Source organism: Cyprinodon tularosa, unplaced genomic scaffold (genome assembly GCF_016077235.1).
Source record: "Cyprinodon tularosa strain WSP-4 unplaced genomic scaffold, ASM1607723v1 ctg310, whole genome shotgun sequence".
Taxonomy (NCBI): domain Eukaryota; kingdom Metazoa; phylum Chordata; class Actinopteri; order Cyprinodontiformes; family Cyprinodontidae; genus Cyprinodon; species Cyprinodon tularosa.
The window spans coordinates 1,045,737-1,069,126 of record NW_024039020.1 but is presented as its reverse complement, the minus strand read 5'-3'; the positions used below and the strand labels follow the sequence as shown (position 1 = coordinate 1,069,126).

The following is a 23,390-nucleotide window of genomic DNA, read 5'->3' as shown; positions in this document are numbered from 1 at the left end:
CCTTAAATAACCTGGTTGGAACTGGTTTTGCTTACTCTGAAAGTTCAACTGGATCAAAGCAGTCTAAACCCGGTTCAGATTTTATTAGATCCACATTAAGCACAGCCAGTGATATAAAACTAGCTACTTACCACCAGAGTTGCCTTCCATGCTGGTCGTAAATTTAGCTTTGTCAAGCATCAAAAACACAGCATTCGTTGAAATGTATGTCATGCTGTGTGCTTAGGTGTTTCTGCTTGTTGGATATATTTCCTCCTGCGGATATAATTGCCATTTTGCAATGATTGCAAAGCGCCTTGTTGCCATCTTTCTCTTTCTTAAAATGAATCCAAATTTTTGATCGCTTTGACAGCTTTTGTTTAGCTTTTCTAGACTTGCGCCTGGTCACGCCGTACTTGCTTACTGAATGCCGTGTGTGTAACTTGCATAAAAAAATTTGATGCTGCCCAGAGCTAGGCTCTGGTGCTGCCTGGAATTGTTAAGTGAGCTGCCAAACGGTGCCATGGAATTGGAACACACGGAACCGGTTCTGAACAGAAGTCAGTTTTTCGATTCCCATCTCTAATAGACACCTACTGTATAACAACATCTCATTTCCATTTGGGATTAATTATGTATATTTGTATTGAACTGAACTGAAGTGAATTTGACTGTATGATCTGGTTGAACTGTAAAGTGCCTTGAGATGACATGTGTTGTGAATCTGGCGCTATATAAATAAACTGAATTGAAGTACTTTATCACATTGGTAGAAGGATATAAAAAAAATACTATGAAAACAACTGGACTGACGACTGTTCTTCCTATGACCATTGGGTCAGTTCAGATTCGTTCATTCTGAGTCTCTGTAGCACAGTTGGTTGCAGACTCTCAGCTGGTTTGCATTTTGTTTGCATAATAAGGCCTAGGCATAAGTTCAACTCAATAAACTGATTACTTTCCCCTTATCTGCCTCCGACACAGGCTAATCAGCTTTGAACTGCACCTCTACGAAAGCCCAATCAGCATCCAGATTTCATCTTAAAAGGTCTCCAAATCCACAACTCAGTCTGCTACCCAAAGCACAGGCACAGTGGTTGAACTATGTCTGCTTCAATTCAGATCACCCCAATTCAACCCATTTCCAGCCACTCCTCCACCATTGTAGCTAAGACTCCATCAGACTGTCATTCCTCTCTGACACTTACTGCATTCCCTGTCTCATCTCAACCAGTACAGCAGAAGACCGCCATGTTCTTCCCAATTGGTAGGTTTTCCTCTCCACTGTCGCTTTATGCTTGGTCAGGTCATGGACAGGTTCAAGCAACCTGTGTTATCCAAGCTGGACTTCCATTTTCCAAGTCCCAGAGTGAAGCCCTAGTATCAGCTCACGCAGTCAACTGGATCTCTCCATACAGCTCAGGCAGATCGTCTCGCCAACCATCAGTCTATGGACTGACCATCTTCATCTATCTGCACTCCACTACCAGTTTCAGGCCTGGGGGGAAAACATCCCTGTTCTTTACTCCTGCTTATGCATATCAAAAAAAATTCAGCGCTTATGTTTCCTGTCGAGGTCTGAGTACCAAAGACTAAATTAATTGTATCTGTAAAATTATTCTAATTGTCTTTTTCTTTCCTTGTGAGTTTTTCAGATTGAACTGGCAATCATCAGCGTCTAAAATGAATTTAGAACACATACACAGTCATGACAAATCATGATTTAAATCCCCCCCACCTCACCTATCTCTTTAACAGCGTATTACTCCCCTCTAACATTTAAATCAGCTCATACATACTTTTACTTCTACATTTCTACAGCAGTTTCATCTAAAAACGTAATTGCTATAGTCTTGTAGGATTTTAGAAGAGCTTCGGAAATCCACTTCTTAGGTGGGAGACCTGAACATATTGGTCATGCACTCCGTAAAATTTTTGAAGTTAATATTTCTACAAGCCATGTAGAGTACAGAGTAAATATGGGGAAAAGGATGATACCACAGTTAAAATGTGTGGGGTTTTTTCTGATGCTTAGCAGAATAACAGAGAGTGCACACAAGTCTAGATGCACATTTCAAATTCTGAAACATGGTGGCAGAGGCTTCACACAGCATAGATGCATCTTTTCTGCCCCGCTCTGTCCTGCTGGTCACATGGGAGGCTGGTATCAAACTCTAGCAGTCATTTTGCAAGAGGTGGGTTACATATAGGCAGTTCACCCATCCATCACAGGGCAATACAAAGGCACGCAAGACTAAAATCATCACACATGCATACCTAAGAATGAGTGCAGTCCAGTTAGCCATGCTAAGTCTGAGGGTTTGCTGCAAAGTCAGCGGCACAATGAAAGGTACTCTCCGCTCTTGTGCTCATCCAGTAGTGAATTCAGGTTTCCCTAAATTTAAACCTTTTTAACTGATCTGTCTGTATAAGTTGATTAAATCGATTCTGTGAAGTGACTTGGGATGAATTGGAGCTATATAAAACAACTGAACTGGAAGGTTTCTGCGCATTCCCCCTTTTGTTTGTGTGTACCCAGTTGACCTCAGAGTTGACTAAGGTATGCTTTAATCCCTTGTTGATGCTAAGCACTCTGGGGTCTTTGAGGCTATTTGAAGTAATAGACTGGTGTTAGTCCTGGTCATTAGGGCATAATAAAGGCTAAGATGACAGACATCACACTGTTGTGTCTCTGGTTAACACCGTTACAGGAGGTAAAGCAGGGGGCAAATGGGGGAATCATTACATATTATCTCAGATCCCTTGGGGAAAATTATTGCTGTATTTCACCATATGCTACATAAATTACAGGTACAGAAATTGAGCATGAATTTCTTTTCCTTATTTTTAATGCAACACAACTTAGTAGTACACAAATACATTAACTGCCAGATGAACATTTTACAAAACCACAAAAAAGAACAAAATTGTTATTTTTTTTTACTTTTAATCATTATACATTTAGTACATTTATAAATATGTAATCCTGTCAACAGTATGTACAGTCAGAAAAATTTATTCAGCAGAAATACATTCTTTACTGCCAAGAGGCCACATATTAAATCCAGTGCATGGCTGCGGTAATTTGAACTGCTGCACAGAAGTAAGCCTTAGAAAGCATTAATTGACATGCTAAAGCAGGAATGACATCATGGCCTATACATTTTAAATTGGACCAAAGAATAACACAATGTATGGCACACTCTGTTTTGAACACTTCCTACTTCTAATAATATTCACTTGCCAGTTGGCTGCTGAATACAAGAGCACAGTACATTTAAAAAAGCTTATTTTTTTAGTTTGGATGCTTTAAATGCCTTTTTTTTAACAAATGGGCTTGTTCTGTAATGCCATGGGTATATATATTTTAAACAAAAAAGAGCCAAAACATAATGTGTGTGTTTTGAGTGGCAACATTTACACTAAAACTGAAGCATAAAAGAAAAAAAGAATATTTGTATAAATCAAATGATAATTTTCTATAATTAGATCAAAGTTTGTAAAACCAATTAAACTACAATCTGCATTCAGATAACAGACATGAATTTAGCTCCCCCAAAACAATAAAGCAGTGTTAGAAAAAAAACAAATCTACATTAGAAGCATTTTCAAATAACAAAGCACATAATGAGTTAAGCTATTCGGAATGAAGACATATTCATTTAGATGTTTGGGATTTTCTTAAGTGCAGTGAGAAATATGACTAACACTTCTTGCACAGTACATCCAAAATTACTTTAATGGTATTATGGTGAAAAAATGTGTAATCCAATAATTTTTTTTTTCTTTCAAATGAATTTTTTAGGTTACAAGATGCCCCTACATTTCACCATAAGATCTAGAGCGGGGTCCTTCTACCATTGATACAAAAATACAAGCCTGTAGAACCAGAAATAGAGTGGGCAGATGAACTTTCATGTTATGTGTGCAAGGAGGAAATATCTGCCCTCTAAGATAAGACATGGTGATCAGACTAAAGTTTGAGATAATTTGGCAAAAAGAGACAACCCTCTGGAATAATGTTCTTTAGACATGTGAGTCTTTAGAAATGAAGGGCTTGTTTGCATTAAACAAAGTATGGCATTCCAGGATGAAAAGTTCATACCAACTATGAAATATGAAAGTGGAACTATCATGGATTAGGCATTCAAGGCTGGAGTAGCTCTGCATCAATATAATCCACCTTAAATTTTATCATATATCAGGCTGCTTGAGGAAAATGTAAGAATATCTTTTAAAACAATTAACAAAGCAGGATTGTCCCCAAAACATTCCAGTAAATCCACCAAGGAATGACAGAGATTTAGGAAAGAGATCTAAACAGAAGAAAAGGACCACATCTGGATCTCACTGAGATGGTGTTGAAAGATTCAGAAAAGGTTGTACATTCAAAGAACCCATTAATGAATATCAGAGCTGAAACTGAGGACTAGCGCAAATTTTCGCCAGGACAGAAAACAGGAGTCAGAAACTAACAAATGGCGAAATTAAGCATCTTAGAGACTAACTTTATTAGTGTTTTTTAGCTATAAAATATGTTCTTTGCAGGTAGCTTTTGTTTAATTAGCAAAATGTAGAACATATATTAGACATCAACATGTCAACATTTCTTAATAATCAGCTGACTTCTCTGCAGGAGTCAACACATTTTTTTAAATGACTGTATATACATTTCAATTAAAATATTAGTGGTATTTGAGGAGGTATGGACTATATCCAAACTTAGGAATCTGCAATTTTTGAAACTATACTTAACAAGAGGTTATTAGTGAAGAGGTACAAAATGGGGTATAATATTAAATGGCAAAAAATGGGGGCCTAGATTGGAAAAAGGGTTAACTGACCCTCGGATCCAACCTGCCCGTCTCTACAATAAACTAAGCTGATAATCTAATAATCACTCCCGTTCAGGAACCAAAACACCAGAATAACCTTTTATGCAGATAAAGCTAGATGGACTCCTGTTTGCAGCATTAACAAAAGTGTGGGTTGGAAATTCTACGTACAGGTATCTTGGAAAACAAAGAAGACTAAGTCGGCATCACTAACAGTCAAACACACTCTGCACCTCTGCCTCACTCTGACGGAGTACAGACAAGTGCAACAAATTTCAAATTCTACAGTGCTTCCATTGTCATCCAGAATACAATATAAGGCATTTATTGATGTGTATGATATTTAGATTTATATATACAAATGCTCCTTTCTTGTTCATATGCACATCAAGAAGCACTTACGGGTAAAGCTATTTTACCCTCCACTAGTCACCACTTTCAAATGTTATGGCACTTGCTGAAATAATTTCATAAGCACTGGAGCGTTCAAAAACAAACAAAAAAAATCCCAAAAAAATAGCTATTGAAACAATTCAGATTAAGCATTTTTCACCCTTTTTGTTATTTTAGTCAATAGAAGCAATTTCTTGGAGACTGTTCTTCTCTCCAATAGAAGTAATGCATTTCAGGTCTTTGGATCAACAAAGTTGCATTCACAAACTCACTGTGGATTCGGTCCAGCCATTCGAGCTATCTCCCTTTAAAGTGCTGGCTGTGCGGCACCGGGATGGCTGCCCGTCAGTCAGTCCAAATAGGCGTGCTGCTGCACCGCGGTACTTCCATGACATAGTGTTGTAGAGGATAGGGTTTATCGCTGCGCTCAGGTAGAAGAGCACGACAGACAGCAGGCTGCAGTACTCAGACAGCACGGACAGCAGTGGAGATGGAGCGTCAAGGGAGCGGAACTGCAGGTAGCGACCCACGTGGAAGGGTAACCAGCACAAGACAAACGCCAGCACAACCACCACTTGGAGAGAAGGAGAGAAACAGATGGTAGTGAATGAAAAATGGTGAGCAGTTATGAGACAACAGTAAACCAGTAAATTACTTTTTTTTAAATAAAACTTTTCAATAAGTCCAGACGAGGGTTTATTTTTTGTTGCATGAAAGCCTCTTTGTAAAGCATTGCTAGTGCAGCCCAGATTTTTAAAATAAATACATCAAAAGTCGCCTTTTAAAAGCTAAATTTTGCATCATTACGAGAGACGCTATGTTTGACTGCAAATACTTTTTACACTGTCAACAAAATCGTTTTCTCCACATTACCTGGAAATACAAATAACTGTATTCAGAGTCTGTGCTTTCCCGCAAATCATGCATCCTGGGCAGTAAGTTGTTTCATACAACCCATAGATAGGGCTAAAACAATTAATCAGATTAATTGTAATTTATAGATTATAGAAATAATCAAATAATTTAGAAATCAATTAATCGTTAACTAGGGTATAGAGCCTGTAAAGCATGCCTTTAGCAGACAGAGTGACCACTTAGAGGAGTAATTATGTAAGATGTAAAAAGATGAAAAAAAATCTCTGCTAATGGGATCTATCCAGTACTCCTCAAGTCAAAAAGTTTTAGTTTCACCTTGTTTGATTTAGGAAAAAAGTCTTCATTATGCAATTATTAGCTATCTGATTACTAATCTATTAATAACAAATAAAAACTGATTAAACAGATTAATTGATTTGCAAAACAATCATTAGTTGCAGTCCCCCCTTAGACCTATTGCAAACCATCATTAAAATACAGTTTCTTTAAATTTAGTACCACAATTTTTCTTCTATCTGTCCTCTATTTAACACTTTGAGCCTTGCGGAAGTGTTTATAGAGATGGCCAGATGAGAATAACTGTAATCCAGAAGAGGCACACCTAAAGATTTTCAGCTGTTTTTAATATGCTTCTTTTTCATAGAGACTAGCAGGAACAGCAATTATACATAAGTGCTGTCAATACATTTAGAAACTATTTCAAGTTAATTTTACTTTATTATTTCTATCAAAAAGTAAAACCTATTTAACCATGGTAGTGCAAAAAGCAATATATTCCAGCTGTGTGTTTCTGTGCACTATGATGATTCTGGCTTATTGTTAATAAAAACTTAAAACTAGGGTTGGTCAGAAAATGAGATTATCATTAAAAAAAAAAAACAATAAAGAAAGGATCAGTCTAGGGTTCTGTTGAGGTTTTAAGGAGCCTTAAGTTCCTCTGCTGTGTTGGTAGTGAGACTTCTCATCTTCCTCTTAGCATCTAAGGTTTAGATGAGGAGAGTTTGCTGTCCTCACAGACAGTGACACCCCATCCATGTGGAAACCTCTATCTTTATAAATAAGCTGGTGTCTTTGCGTATGCCAGCCAATGTGAGCTACACTTCTCCCTTAACACACATTGAAATTACACAAATAACAACAATGGCAGCCTCTGGTTCTAAGTTTTGTTTTAGAGGCCATTCAGTTTGTTGTGGATTTTACACCAAAACATAATTCTCCTCCACAGCTGTGTGAATTGTTTTTTGTTTTATTGCTTGTCATCCTTTCACTCAATTACCTCTCACTGACAGGAACAATGTAAGCTGACAAGAAATAGGGGTATATGGGGTGGGTGGGGAAATGCAGCCAAGGTCAGTGGGTTGGGAATTGAACTGCAGGCATCTGTACATGAGTCACATGCTTTACCCATCCACCCAAACCTGGAAAGGAAGGCCATTTTAAATTTGTATTTAAAAAGGGTGAACTTAATGATTTGCTCTCATACACACCTCAGAGGATGGGTCTGTGGAGTTTCAAAAACAAGAATTTCTGAGCAAAGAATTGTAGATCTACTTTAGGATTTGCAACTAGGGTTGCAACTATCAATTATTGGGAATTAGAAAACCAAAACCATTTGACACACATTTCAAATCCATTTCAAAAAGTTTGGTACTCAAAATATTAAAGATTAACTATAAACGTCTTTAAGTGTATGTATAAATATTTTTTTCAGCAAATGTGCCTTTTTTTTTTTTTACAGAATTTGATCAAGCTAAAAATATGTTTCTTAATGTCCTGGTTAGATCATATTTAGAGCCAAAAAGAATTTCCATGGACAATGTTTACATTTCTGCACCTTTTTGTGTTAGTTACTGCTCTGAATAGGTTGTTCTTTCAACAAATAGTATTCTTTACTGTCCATATACTACAGTTAACAATTTAATTCGATTTCTATTTATGGTCACATGAATTTTGTTATTGAAACTAGTCTCTTTCGTGTGTATTTGATTGATTCATTTATTGTTGTTTGTCAAATTGTCTGTCTGAAAAATTGTCGACAACGATTTCAAGAAATAGATTATTTTTAACGAATCGTTTCACTTCTACATCATAAAGACAAAAAGGAAGGATTTAAAAGCGAGACGTGTCCCCTTTTAGACCAACTCAGCCTGCAGTCCACACCTTGCAAATGTTTTTGTAACAATTCATAAATTTGACCTGATTAACAAGTCTTTGGTTGTCTTTGCTTCCTGATCACTCCTCTGCCACATTTTCCCCTTTATTTCATCCACCCATCCATCTTCTACTGCTTGTGTATCAGGTCCATGGGTGGCTGGTGGCTATCTTCAGCAGTGTCTGGTTGTTCGCCCATCGCAGAGCAACAGAGGCATACAACCTTGCCCCCACACACACCTAAGGCCAATTTAGAATCACCAATCAGCCTAGCAGTTGGGTTTTAAGACTACTGTAGAGAGAATGGCAAACTTCATGCTGAGATTCAAACCCAGGATCTTTTAGTTTCAAGGAAACAGTGCTACAAACGTCCACAATGCAGTTCCATTCAAATCAATTTTCCACTGTTTTGCTTTGAAACAACAATCACTGAAAAGCTATCAGGGATTGTTTGTGGCTTACCCATTTTAAGGAGGATGTCAATAGTTGCTGGAAAATGGTTAAAAAGCTATTTCTTATGTTATTATGTATGTCAAAGGTAGAATGATGTATGTTGGTAAATCATTCAACAAAGAAAGGCCAAAAATCAAACAAAGAGGAACCATGCAATTACTAGGAAAACAGGAGAAACGAAAAACAATCACTGTGTGAGTAAACATAAGAATACATTTAAAATGACACAAAAATCATCCCTGAGGTACTGACCTGAACCACCAAATGTTATATTGTAACAAACGATACAGCAGTCTTAAAATGTTCTTTGAAACTGAATTTTCTTTTTTCCTTCATTGTTTTACCTGATTATCAGAAATAAACATGTATTTCAAACAAAAAACAAACAAACAAACTTTTTGAAATCTTTCCAATTATACTCAAATTTATTAGAAGGAACCATAACTGATTTTTGGACTTGATGTGGCTCCATCCAAGGCTGCCCTGAGTAGTGAACCATATTGCCAATAATACCAGTTAAGATTTTTTTGTTTTTGTTTAGTTTAACTCTTTCTTAATATGTTTTGTTAAACCTTAATTGTATATATAATTTAACCATTTATTACAATAAATATTTCAACTTACCCAGCATCTTGATGGTCTGTCTATTACTTTTGTCCCTGTGAGCCACACGGGAGCTCATATTAGTCTCTCTGTGCCTCTGCCACAGTCTGCGGCCTATGAGGCTGTACAGCACCGTCAGACAAAACACTGGCATGAAGAAAAACACCGAACTCAGCCACACCATGGCTCCCATTAGACCCGACTCAACTGCGTACTGTGTCATCTTGCACTCCCGCGTGTCTTCAACGTCCAAAGTGTTAGATTGTTCATTACTGTCCCTCTCCACTCCCACCAGAACAAACACAGGCCCTGCGCTAAACAGGGATACCGTCCAAAGGATGCAGATCAGTGCGCGCACTCTCCTTTTGGTTACCAGAGCCTTGGCGCGCAGTGGGAAACATATAGCCAGATAGCGCTCCACTGACAGCGCGGTGATGTTCAGGATGGTGGAATAGGTGCAAGACTCTGACACGAACTGGAAAAGTTTGCAGAGCGCATCTCCGAGGTTCCAAGGCCGGTACCTCCACATACGATAGAGGTCCAGTGGCATGCAAAGAAAAATAAGCAGATCGGACATAGCCATGCTGCACAGGTAGAGGTTAGTGGTGGTGCGCATGTCCCTGTACTTGCTCACCACCAGGATGGTCATGACATTCCCTGTCATTCCAACCAGAAACAGCAGCGAACAGGCGACGGTGATTAACGTGAGGAGAGGGATTGAGTAGTAGTTGAGCGGAGGTGCAGGCTGATCAGCGCCGCTTGTGTTGTAGATCTCCTCCCAGCTGCAGTTACGCAGGAGGCACTCCGAGTCGTTGGGGAAGGAGGGCATGCTGCAGCGTGGTTATACAAAGGGCCCGGCCTCCCCCCGTTCTGTAAAGTCACTCTGGAAATTAGAGTCCTCATTCCCCTTGGAGGTGTTCACTCCAGCGTTCATAATAAAGAATGGCAGGCGCGCGTAAAAACAAGATCCAGATGCGCGTTGCGTAAAGGTCTGTTGGAAGGTTACGGAAAATTGAAAATATAGCACAAAGAATATACTTTAAGCCATTTTATCCTCCAATACATCGATGATGTTCGAGTTTTGAATTCCCTTGGATTTTTAAAGCAACTTATTAAATAGTTTCCGTTACGTCTCCCAAACAGAAGTCGGGGTAAGAAACACACTCATACATTTAAACTGGGAGATATATACGGATCAAAAAGAAGTCAGACAAATTCATGGATTGATTTCAGTGGCCTTGATCGCACTTACATGTCCAACTTATTTTGCATTGTTGAGAAAATCAACCTCATCTTGAAGTCTTTCATGCGTAAAGGTTCCTGATATCAGACACTATCCAGAACAGGGAATCGTTTTAGGAGTTGCTTCGGAGGCAGGTGATGGTGAGTCAGTCTCCAGGTTCTTTGATGCAGCTGCAGTTAGAAGCGAGTCTCCTGGGAGTGCACAGAGGTACGGATTCACCCAAACACAAACGGACAAAAAACAACCACCGTGACAACAAATTCCACCCGACGAAAAAAACACAGTTTTATAAAACTGACAAAAATCACAATAGGGCGACGCATTTTCACAAGCAATAGGTGTTGAAACTGATGACTGAAAAAAATATATATCCTAGATTCAGCCACCACTCCCAGTACCGGCGCTTTGGATGTGATGTGATGAATGTGTGGCTCCAGATTCCCAGTGCGCAAAAGTGTCAGGTGAAGAGGTGCTGCGAGAGGGAGGTGAAAGGGGCGGCATCGTGGCTCTACGCTGCAACTCCACCTACTGGAGTGGTTAGAGTAGTGATGCCTGGATAAGTATGCGATTCAGTGAAACTATGCTCACCGTGGAGTAGTTTTAACTCCACAGCTTCAGGAAAAAGTTAATATTTTCACTTGAAAAACGTATGGACCCTTGCTAAAATACGCAACGTTTTCACATCCAGACACATCACAACTTAGACATTGTATTTATTTTTTTGTAATATTCCCTGTTTTTAACTGAGAGAATAATGGAAAATTGTTAAATGGGAGAAACATTACAGGAATGAAAATTGAATGGATATTTTTTTCCGCAAAACTGGGTGACTGCACTAATATTTGTTAAGCATTCTAATTAATTATCAACCACTTCTGCACTTTGTGTAATTTTACCAGATTAATATGTTTTTGATCTAAATAAGATAAGATCCACATCTTCCAGTGTCCTTAAAGATGTGGATCTGCTTACAAACCTGAATCAAATCGTTGAATTACCTCCTCAGGATGCAGTCAAGTTTTCCAGAGTCCTGCTTATGACCCGATTATTTTATTGGGGTGTTTAGAAGCAGATATCTTAAATGATGCAGGACAGTGGATATCAAGGACCAGAATTAAACAAAATTTATCTAAACCATTCCATTGTAGATCTGGTTGTAGGTTGTTTGGCTGTTCTTAAGTCTTCCAACAGGTTTTCTTCCAAAATTGATGCCCCTTTTTGGGTCAGTCTCACCATTAATCCTGATGTGCTTCCATGTCCCTGCAAAAAAAAAAAAAAAAAAATCCCCAAAGCATGATGCTGCCACTGCTATTTCCCCCTTTCAGATGTGTATTCGGGATGTAGTTGTTGCTGTCTTACTGTATTAGAGCGTTTGCATATTGGTCAAACAACTTATTATTAGCAGTATCTGATTAGAAAAATTTGAAATAGTTGAAAGTTTGCAAACGATTGGCTCTTTAATTGTGGTCCAAAATTAATATCTCCTACAAATAAGCATTCTGATTCAAAGAACATGACCAATTCAAAGAACAGATATTCTTTAGGACTTATTTCTATGGATCCAGTTCACTCTGCTTTTTATTATTAAAAATATCCCATTGAGGTAGTTAAGCTTTAGGCGATATTATTGTCTAGTGAGACAACTAACAGACCGGAGGTAACCTGTGGCTCTGGAGCCTCATGTGGCTCTTTGGAACCTCTAGGGCTTCTAACAGTGGCTGAAAATGATATAAAGAACTGACCAATGTACTCTAATAACAAATATTAGAAGATTTAGTAGTTTTAAAATAATAATTGAACCTATTAATCTAAAACTGGATAAATGTAGCTCGGCATTTAACCCATCCCCTTGAGGAGCATTGGGCTGCCATTGTGTGGCGCCCAGGGAGCAGTGTGGGGTTAAGGGTCTTGATCAGGGACCAAGGGTGTAGGTTGTAGGGATCAAGCCGGCTACTTGCAGCTTCTCTGAGCACAAGAGCACTGCTCTAACCACTAGGCCATTATTCCCCTTATGAATAATATCCTAATTGAATTTTCACAACAGAATGATAAAAAAATAATAATTAAAGAACCAGTAATGTGTGTTTTTTTTAAAGAAGTATTTCTCTTTTAATTAGCTTCAAAATGATGGGTTTTATAATTGTGTTTTTCACATCAAATAACCTGCAGAGGGTAGTCCATTCATCTTCATTCATGTTTATGAATCGTTTTGTTTTTCCTTATTCTAAAAGCTAAAGATACAAATGAACAGTTGGTTGTTTAGGATGGCAACAGATTTAACATGGAAAATATTGAATAAAAATAATAGGTTGTGTTTGATTAAAAAGACATGTTACATTTTGCTTTTACTTAGATTTCTTTGCTTAGAGCAAAATGGCTCTTTGGATTGGAAAGATTGTCTTAGACATGTAATTCAACTTAAATTCAGTGTGATAATTTCAATTACAAGTATTTAGAGTTCAATAGAGTGAATCAGTCAGTTGATCAGATTTTAGTTCAAAGCTTAAATTAGATTCTGGCAAAATAAAACCATTATATCTGTACAATGATAAACTGGTCCTTCTCAGCAAGCATCATATCCATTGGAGCTTACTAGCAAACCTTACTCAAGCAAGACTCAGAACTGAAGACCCACAATTCGAAGCAAACAGATTAGTGTGATTCACAAAAGCGTTTATTAAATTACATTGGATCTGCAACTCAGCAACAAGGGCGTCAAAGGCTGAAATCTCTGTAGATGTAAAACTCAGATTAGTGACCACGTAAATCTGAGGGACGGTGATCACGTGCATGCGAGTCACTAACCTGGTTTTAGAGTTCAGTTTGTGCCCAGAGGAAGGAGTACAATCCAACCGAATGTCTAACAACAGCACACGGTGAACACTGCCCAGAGAGTTCCAGGAGCCAAAGCCTGAAGATTGCTGAACTGGCTGACGAGCACCTAAGCAGGAGTTTCCAGAGGATGAAGCCCAAGCCGGTGTCAAAGAGGTTAAAGGGGAACGCCGTTTTTTTTTTTTTTTTTACATTGAGCCCTTGGTTTTAAGTTATTACATCATGTTCTACTCACCCATATTAGTTTTGTGTCATTTGGAGCTGTTACGAAGATATAATTGGTTTTGCTATATCCAAGTAACGTCTTCCTTTGGGCAACGAGTTGAAGGCACAAACTAAACTGTTCATAATGTATTCTTTATGGTACACCAGCATTCATAACATGTAAGCGAATCACTGTCCCCCAAACATCTGCGGTTTTTATATTTATATCTTTTAAAAACAAAGCGGAGTGTGTATGACACCATCCACGCGCGCCGGCTACCATTCATTCATTCTGTCCGCTGAACTGCTGCTAGTTTTACTTACATGCCTGGAAGATGTCTAGTGATACTACCACAGATGATCTCGCTCTGGAAATGGAATTGAACGATTCAGATTATGACATTGATGAGTTTGAATATGATGGACGTCCATATCGATTTGAGCTGCCTGTGGCCCGGGCTGCTTATCACAACTCCAGTCTGGCGTGCGCGGATGACGTCATACACAATCCGCTTTGTTTTTAAAAGATATAAATATAAAAAATATAACCGTGGATGTCTGGGGGACAGTGATTCCCCTACATGTTATGAATGCCGCCGTACCATAAATAATACATTTTGAATAGTTGCCCATAGGAAGACGTTACTTGGATATAACAAAACAGAATATCTTCATAACAGCTCCAAATGACACAAAACTAATATGGGTGAGTAGAACATGATGTAATAACATGAAATCAAGGGACCAAAGTAAAAAAGTCGGTGTTTCTCTTTAGCAAGACTCCAGACCAGAAGATCAGAGATCTCAACAGGTACCGAAGGGAAATCCAAGTCGAAGTAAGGAGGCAGATCCAGCTTCAGTCCACAAGAAGAAACCAGCAGAAGTCCGAAGACAGATCAGGCAAACAAATCCGAAACAGGAACAGGCAGGCTCAAAGGTCCGTGGGCAGAACTGGTCAGGATCAGGTAATCAGTACAACAACAGTTACACTAGAGATCTCTCACCGAAGGCTCCAATAATCTGGCACTGATGACTGGGAGCAAGCAATTTGCATAGAAGCAGGAGCAGGTAGATAAAATGAACAGTGATTAGAAACTAGGTGGTGCAAGGAAGGTGAATGGAATGAACCATTAAGCCAGTCATCAGTACCAAGATCATGACAAGCATATTACATGAACACATGAACCCTTCACATTCACAGCCCCTCCTTAGTCGATATGTGATTAAAATGTAAGTTATCTTTTTTGCAGTTGCATCTGACAAACAAAAAAATATTTATTATCTATTCAAAGAGCCCCTTTATTCTCTTTTTTATGGTGCCAATCATTCTCACTGGGTGTGCACAGAAAATATCGAATCAGAAGCAAACTAACTCTAAGGGAGAACATGGCTAAAACCTAAATCAAGTATTCTGCATTATAATTATTGCTTTCTGGAATGTTTGATTATTAATGATTATTAATGTTTGATATTTGATATGAATGTAACTAAAAATATTTTTCAGTCTTTATTTTTGATTAGGTTGGTATTAAAACTTCCCGTATTAAAGAAAATACCAACAAACTAAAATATCAACTATGTAAAACTTAACTATTATAATACACAGTAAAACAAAAATGTACTTTGTATCCAGTTTTAGCAACGTTAGCAGCAATTCTATTGCTGAAGAGAAGCCAACTAGAGTCTATATCATGAGGTAGTTGTTTATTAACAGCAGTTCTTAGCTGTGGTTTTCAGAGAAAGCTTAGCGTTCCAGCTTAGAACATAAGTTTTGCATATTACTCTTTGAATCACATCTTATCCATTTGTGATAGTTCCTTTTTTGTAAAGATCATGAGCAAACACCTGTTTAGTAAAATGATCTTGCCTATTTTTTCATATTTGTTTAAGAAAATAAATTATAAAACTTGTTTGCAATTTGACACATTGTGTTTTATTTCACAATTTGCTTTTACTCAAATGACTATTACATTTGCCTGAGTAAATTTAAGGCAAATTTTTCCCCTCAGGCATACTTGGTAGATTCTAACAGCTTGATTGTTCAAAGTAGTGACAACAGGTGATATGGTCCATATCAGCCATGTTTATCAGGGTTTCATTGGTTTGAAAACTGTTCACTCTTTTTCTCTGACTGTAAAGTAGGTTCAGGGAGCAGCGGTAATTTTACAGCCATTTCCAGACATAAGAATTACATAAATATTCTCTTTTCTGTTTTGGCCAACAGAAATGGGCCTCTCTGGTGTATCACATGGAAACACTGATTAAATAATTATTAGTTGTGAATTAGAATTAGTCTGATTAACCTAAAAAGTGATGTGTATAATAAAGCAAATACTCAGCTTATTTAATATGAAATTTTAGAAACAAAGCCTATTCTGACACTGCTTACTAAAAGCAAACAATGGTGATTAAATTTACAATGTATTTCTGCTCCCGCTGTGCAGATTTTTTTTCCACACTGTGTCAAATATCTATGTTATCTATCTGGCCTTTGCGCTGGCTTTCCTTCCATTATGTTTATGGCTGGTGAATCAGGATGTGTTTGTTCTTAGGAAAGGAGACAAAACGGGGCGGCGATAAATAAATGCAAAGAGTGAGAGGGATCAGCCTAATGGACTGAGCAGCAGCAGGGTCATCAGCAGGACAGCCGTGTGTGTGTTTTTTAAACATTTTCTCTTCGGATCTGGTACGTACATTTTATATCCATGTGATAACACTGGGGTATGAGTGAGTGTGCTTCATTTACCCTTTTTTCAAGGTGGAGCTTTTAAAAAAAAAAAAAAAACTTGTTTACATTTCCAGTGCTGCTACTCTTACTCCAATCTTGCTAGAAACATCAATATGAGCTGATAGCAACAAAAAAAAAAACATAAAATCTACCATCTTAGCTGTTTTGGGGTCTGAAGGTGAAAACAACAGCAGAATGAGGGATCTTCTCTGTGACGCAGGACCTATATTTTAGTATTGTAAGTAATTTATTTACATTTTAAAGAGCATTGACTGTGTAGCATCCATACATTCCCTCTCTCTGACTCTTTATGTGTAACACTGTAATGGTTGTTATGTTTCTTTATGCAAACCTCATACTTTTATGTGGCTTCTGTGCCGTATTAGTCCTTAAGACAATCTATGTAGCCATTTTTAAAGGTGCTTTCAGGGTGTGGCAGACTACAGGTTAAAGTCCTTATCACCAGGAGGTGCAGACATTTACAGGTGCTGGTCATAAAATTAGAATATCATGAAAAAGTAGATTGATTTCAGTAATTCCATTTAAAAAGTGAAACTTGTATATTATATTCATACATTACATACAAACTCATATATTTCAGATGTTTATTTTGTTTAATTTTGATGATTACAAATGACAACAAATGAAAATCTCAAATTCATCATATCAGAAAATTAGAATATTGTGAAAAGGTTCAAAATTGATGGCCCCTGGTGCCACACTCTAATCAGCTAATTAACTCAAACCACCTGCAAAAGCCTTTAGATGGTCTTTCAGTCTAGTTCTATAGGCTACACAATCATGGGGAAGACTGCTGACTTGACAGTTGTCCAAAAGACGACCATCGACACCTTGCACAAGGAGGGCAAGACACAAAAGGTCATCGCTAAAGAGGCTGGCTGTTCACAGAGCTCAGTGTCCAAGCACATTAATAGAGAGGCGAAGGGAAGGAAAAGATGTGGTCGAAAAAAGTGTACAAGCAAGAGAGATAACCGCACCCTGGAGAGGATTGTGAAACAAAACCCATTCAAAAATGTGGGGGAGATTCACAAAGAGTGGACTGCAGCTGGAGTGAGTGCTTCAAGAACCACCACACACAGACGTATGAAAGACATGGGTTTCTGCTGTCGCATTCCTTGTGTCAAGCCACTCTTGAACCACAGACAGCGTCAGAAGCGTCTTGCCTGGGCTAAAGAGAAACAGGACTGGACTGCTGGTGAGTGGTCCAAAGTCATGTTCTCTGATGAAAGTAAATTTTGCATTTCCTTTGGAAATCAAGGTCCCAGAGTCTGGAGGAAAAGAAGAGAGGCACTTCATCCACGTTGCTTGAAGTCCAGTGTAAAGTTTCCACAGTCAGTGATGGTTTGGGGTGCCATGTCATCTGCTGGTGTTGGTCCATTGTGTTTTCTGAGGTCCAGGGTCAACGCAGCCACATACCAGGAAGTTTTAGAGCACTTCATGCTTCCTGCAGCTGACCAACTTTTTGGAGATGCAGATTTCATTTTCCAACAGGACTTGGCACCTGCACACAGTGCCAAAGCTACCAGTACCTTTTTGAAGGACCATGGTATCCCTGTTCTTAATTGGCCAGCAAACTCTCCTGACCTTAACCCCATAGAAAATCTATGGGGTATTGTGAAGAAGAAGATGCAATACACCAGACCCAACAATTCAGAAGAGCTAAAAGCCACTATTAGAGCAACCTGGGCTATCATAACACCTGAGCAGTGCCACAGACTGATCGACTCCATGCCACGCCGCATTGCTGCAGTAATACAGGCCAAAGGAGGCCCAACTAAATACTGAGTGCTGTACATGCTCATACTTTTCATGTTCATACTTTTCAGTTGGCCAACATTTCTATAAATCCTTTGTTTTTATTGGTCTTCAGTAATATTCTAATTTTCTGATATGATGAATTTGAGATTTTCATTTGTTGTCATTTGTAATCATCAAAATGAAACAAAATAAACATCTGAAATATATGAGTTTGTATGTAATGTATGAATATAATATACAAGTTTCACTTTTTAAATGGAATTACTGAAATCAATCTACTTTTTCATGATATTCTAATTTTATGACCAGCACCTGTATGCACCCAGCTCATCTCAGGAGGAGTGCAGTACTGCATTTTAACCTCTAGATGGTGAAAGAGATTTTTTTTTTCAACTCCACTGAGCAGCTGCCTAAGGTTGTGTCTCAGTAAACTGTAATACCGCATATACCACATATATATTTATCTATTCATCGCCACAGTGTTCCGCTTGGTTTATGCATATTAATAGCTTTATTATATCAGAAAATTTGAAAATTATATAAGAGCAATGAAAATGTATTTTCAGTACATTAATGTTTTACCATTCCTATGTTATGGCTTATATGATAATTGGTCAGAACTGTTGAACCAAGTATTGTCCAACGTACAGGCGGAAAAAATTATTACAGGAAAAAATCTGACTTTTCCCTGAGTGCTGTTTCCAAGAATGGTTGCAGAAGGTTTAGTGGAAGAAAAAGGTGTTGTGGAAATGACGAAAAAGTATTAACCATATACCTTGCCTATAGGTATAGTGGAGGATTTGTGCTAATTTTTAAAAGACCTTCCCTCTCCACTTTTTTAAAAAAAGCACATGCACAACCCTGTACTTGCTCCTGAGAGGGAATGCCTATTAAAGGTGTGTGAGAGCATGCACGAGCCCACTTCAAGTTGCTGTTTGTATCACTCACAAGCTTACTTTCCAAAGGAAGATTTGCAGTTTTTTCACTGTCAGACGCACCACCGGTAAGTGAAAATGGGGACGAACATGTAGGACGGCCTTATCTAGACACATCACCAGATTGATTGACAGTTAGAAGGACCACTTATTTTAATGATCCACCATCTTCCTGCGAAGGATGAGGAAAGCTCACCTGCCCCCACCCATCCTAATAACCTTCTGCAGAGGCACCATAGAGAGCGTTCTGACCAGCTGTCTCACTGGGGGCTGCAGCGCCGCAGACTGAAGGAAGGTGTAAAGAGTGGTGAGAACAGCAGAGAAGATCATCGGCGGTTCTCTACCTTCCATAAAATACATTTCATTTGTGCGCTGCATGTTCAGAGCCCGTAACATTATCAGTGACGCCTCACATCCCCACCATGGACTGCTCTCCCTGCTGCCCTCTGGGAAGAGGCATTCGATGCAGGTCCAGCAGATTCCGAAACAGCTTCTTCCCCACCGCCATCAGACTGCTGAACCATTGAGAAAACTCTAAATCACATCACAGACTCTGCATCACACTGACAACACCAAACCAAAACACTGCATCTTTGCACCATATATTGTCACGATTTGGTTTAACGTTTCTTAATTGGACCCAAAAGCAGAAGCTGAGAGGCAGAGGTGAGTACTTGGAGGGTTTAATGCGAGATCAGGCAACAAAAACAAGTATCCAAAAATCCAACTTAAAAAATGTTAAAACAAAAACAGGAATCCAAAAATCCAACATAAAAATCCAACACTAACCAGAACCATGGAGACATCAGGGAAAAACCAACAAGGAGCTAGGGTGAGGAAAGGTAAGACGAGGAACCAGCAAAAAGGGACTGCAGAGGGAGAGTATTTATGGCTGACTGAACAAAGGTAGAGCTAATGAGCTGATAGGGAACAGGTGTGATTAGAGCTGACGAGGAAGCCAAGGGAAAAGAACACAAGGAGGCAGCAGAGGAAAGACAGAAAAACCTAAGCAACTTAAAGGAATCCAGACACACCAAAAAAGCTAGAAAACAATGAAAAACCTGGCTAAACTTGAAACAGAAAACTTAAAGAAAAACAACAGAACCAATATCGTTACATATATATTTAATACTCTAAACTTCCATATAAAAGCATTTTTTTGCACCATGTTTTTTTTTCTCCCCCACTGTTTACATTTGATTACTCCAGCACTTTAAGAAATTTGTTTTGTATACACTCTTTGTAACAAAATTACAATAAAATTTGTCTAAGTCACAGAACATCCCCCCACTATACAGCCACAACTGATCCAGACAATCCAAGACGCCACTTAAGAAGTAAAAACAACTGGACTGATACCTAAAGAACAAATTTTTATTTTTACATAATAGTAGAGAGCAGTGTCATCTGCATTGTATCCTCTTGATTTTAGTCCAAACTCAGCACAGCCACCTACAAAGAAAGTCTGTGGATGTAAAGCTTCTCTTTTCTAACAAGCTGCCAGCTTTATATTTTCCAGCAGTGTTTGATATCTGCCCCCACATCCACAATGGCTTTTCTTATAATGCTATTGAGATTATTTGTTATTTCCCTTTACTTTATTTCCTAATTCCTGTGCCATCCCCAGTTAAAGCTGCCCTAGGCAGAGAGCCATATCCCTGAACTTTCTTATGGTCTTATTCCAATTTCATGAGATGTATCTGTTTGTGGGATTTTCTAAGGCTGCAGACATTCATTATTTCAGATGTTCTTCTGTGTCTGTATGGTTTAGTATTCATGCATGGGAATATGACGTGACAGGATAAAGGTAAATATACTTGGACAACGCTGAACAATTGGTGATAGGCAGGACCAGTCAGTGTTTCTCACCAGAAGACTCCTCCTACCTCATACCACAGGTCCAGTAATATCTTCCACCCAGTCACAGAAGCACAGCAGAAGAATTCCTCCCTGTGATTGGTACAGAGTTTTTAAGAGCCCTCCCCTCCTAAGGAGTTGGAGTTCACTGTCAGTTTTTTTCTGTTCAGCCACAGTTATTGAGTTGCAGTAAAGAGAGAAAGCAGAATTTGTCTGTTGCTGCTGCTGAACAGTTGACTCAGGCGGGCGTGTTTGTGTTTGTGAGCACGAGTCTTTAGTTTGCAATCCTTTCTGAAGACCCAGCTGCCTTGATCTGACAGAACAACATGTGGAATGAACGTCCACACAAGGAGCAGGTTGGTAAAGTCTCCCTTACTCCTTTTGTCTCTCTGCTTCTGTGCTCTTTTTGTACCCAGTGGATTTTTGAGATATAAAGATTGCAGCTGCCACCCTCCATGTGTCTTTCATTTGAGCAGATTACAGGAAATGTTAGAAATCTTGCATATACTTTTTGATCTCAAAAGCTGAAACAGTTGGTGCCTTGCTGCATGGGAGACATATTGATATGAAGAAAGTGCCACAGAGAGAGAATATGCATGCTGTCTTTCATATGCTGTGGATGTGTTGAATAGTTTCTGTACTCTTGAAGTGTTGCACCAAGCAGTGTGTAACCAGTTGGAAACAGATGATGGAAACCATGTATCTGGTTTGTATGTTGACTGCTCATTTGTTGTTGGGAAAGTTTGCTTTAGAGCTGGAATGTTGCGGCAGAACAGGATATCTTTTCCTGCCATGCATAGATACACAGCCAGCCCTCCTCCACTCTCTCCTCTTCTTGTTGTCTCCGCAACATTTACGCACGATCCTGACCTCTGGCAGGGAAAGAATTGTGACCTCTGTACTTTTCTGTTGTTGTGCCAGCATACCGAAACAGTAGACTTCATAGCAGTTATTTCAGCCTGAGGCTTTAAGTGAGTGAATATGTGTTTGGAAGTTAGACATTACTGCTTGGTTTATGCTACAAACTTGGCATTAAAATAAAATATCTTGACATAATTAAATTTTTTCTCCTTATCTTATTTATTTCATGTATAAATACCAAAATAAAAATATTTTAGTTCATTTGAAGTGGTTAGAGAAGGGCTGAAATCAAATATTTCAGTGAGAGGCAAGATTTAGTTCTGTAAATGTATTCCAGATGTGTTTCTTTGGCAGTTTGTGAGCTCATATTCCTTGAACCTTATTCCCACAAATTGTAGTGTGGATTTCTGGGATTTTAAATGATGTTTGCCAAAATACGCAATGTTTAGAAGAAGAAAAAAATCTCATGACATCACATCAGAGTGTGGCATTTGACTCAGGACAGAAATACTATTAATCCAAAAAGGGCTATTGAATGTTGTTAAAACTTTTATGCAGGTTTCTTTAAACAATTGTAGTTGCTGTTGGCTGTGGTCCATGAATGAATACCTGTAGCTGTGAGAATTATAGTGTATCTGAGAAAGCTTCTGATTAACTGCACTGTGTTGTTATTTGACTTTTTTATGAAGAGAATGCTCACAGTTCTCTGTGCTGTTATTTATTTTATTATATTTTTTTTGGCTCAATAATCAGAGACTTGAGAGTGTTTTTCCCCATAGTAGATTGAAAACCTATTTATAAATACAATTATTTCTGCTATAAGAAGCAGAAAATTATTTTTAAAAATTTTGTTTTTCATTGTTTTTTTTTAACCTATGGATGAATTAATTGGTACATATAAACTACTGCTGTTTACTTTAATCTCAGAATAAATCCAAACAGGAACAGAGAGTCGGTCAATTGATGGGAAAACTGATGTAGCTAAATACTTTTTGGAGAACAACCTATAAAAGGTTTTAGACCGAGTCTGGATTTTACCTTCTAGGTGCAGAACAACCTTCAACCCAGATCTACAGTGAAATGCCTATAAGGGTAAAGTGTGATCATGTGTTTGAATGGCTAAGTCAAAGTCCAGACTACATCTTAATAAGAATATGTGGCTCTCTAGAATCTTAATGAACTAGGATAATTTTTAAAGAAGAAGGCATCCTCTCCATTTTGAATGTGGATAGTTGTTTGCATACCCTAAAAGACTTAGAGCCAGAGGTGGTTCTACTGTATAAAGTGTTGATGCAGGGGGAATAGACTGATATATGTATGCCATCATATTACTCTTTTCCAATTTGGGGTCTTTGAAAGCATCCATTACTTTCTGCCTTGCAGTTATTTGACACTTGGGCTGCAACTAACAATTATTTTTCAAGTTGATTAATCTATCAATTATTTGTTCGATTAATCAATGAATAATCAGATAGCAAAAGGTTTCCTTAAAGAAGACTTTTTACAAAATTAAACCTAGTGAAACTAAGACTTTTCCACTTGAGCAGTTTCTGACAGAGCATATTGACAGACCAATGTTTTTTTTTATCTTAAATGCAAAATGTTTACATAATTTTTTGTTTATTTATGGTATAATTGCTGCCCAAGGTGTGTTGCGCTGT

General features: G+C 38.3%; 2 protein-coding genes across 3 annotated transcripts in view; one reads left to right on the top strand and one right to left on the bottom strand.

Moving 5' to 3' along the window:
- Positions 1-5,335: 5,335 nt before the first annotated feature.
- Positions 5,336-10,943, bottom strand: ghsra (growth hormone secretagogue receptor a). Its single transcript, XM_038292344.1, has 2 exons — positions 9,312-10,943; positions 5,336-5,781 (listed from the first exon to the last, which is right to left on the bottom strand). The coding sequence occupies exons 1-2, from the start codon at positions 10,117-10,119 to the stop codon at positions 5,468-5,470; spliced, it is 1,122 nt and encodes a 373-aa protein (XP_038148272.1). The 5' UTR covers positions 10,120-10,943; the 3' UTR covers positions 5,336-5,467.
- A 5,183-nt stretch (positions 10,944-16,126) lies between these two features.
- Positions 16,127-23,390, top strand: part of pld1a (phospholipase D1a) — a 57,971-nt gene continuing 50,707 nt past the window's right edge. The window contains exon 1 of one of the 2 annotated variants that reach the window (XM_038292343.1): positions 16,127-16,255. The gene's annotated coding sequence lies outside the window, so the exon portion shown is untranslated. Of the gene's footprint in view, positions 16,256-21,031; positions 21,225-23,390 lie in introns of those variants that run through there. The other variant, XM_038292342.1, reaches the window with a different exon arrangement.

Coding starts and splice junctions, on each gene's coding strand:
- ghsra (XM_038292344.1), bottom strand. CDS start 10,119: ATGCCCTCCTTCCCCAACGACTCGGAGTGCCTCCTGCGTAACTGCAGC. Junction 5,782..9,311: donor ACAGACCATCAAGATGCTGG/GTAAGTTGAAAT, acceptor CTTCTCTCCAAG/TGGTGGTTGTGCTGGCGTTT.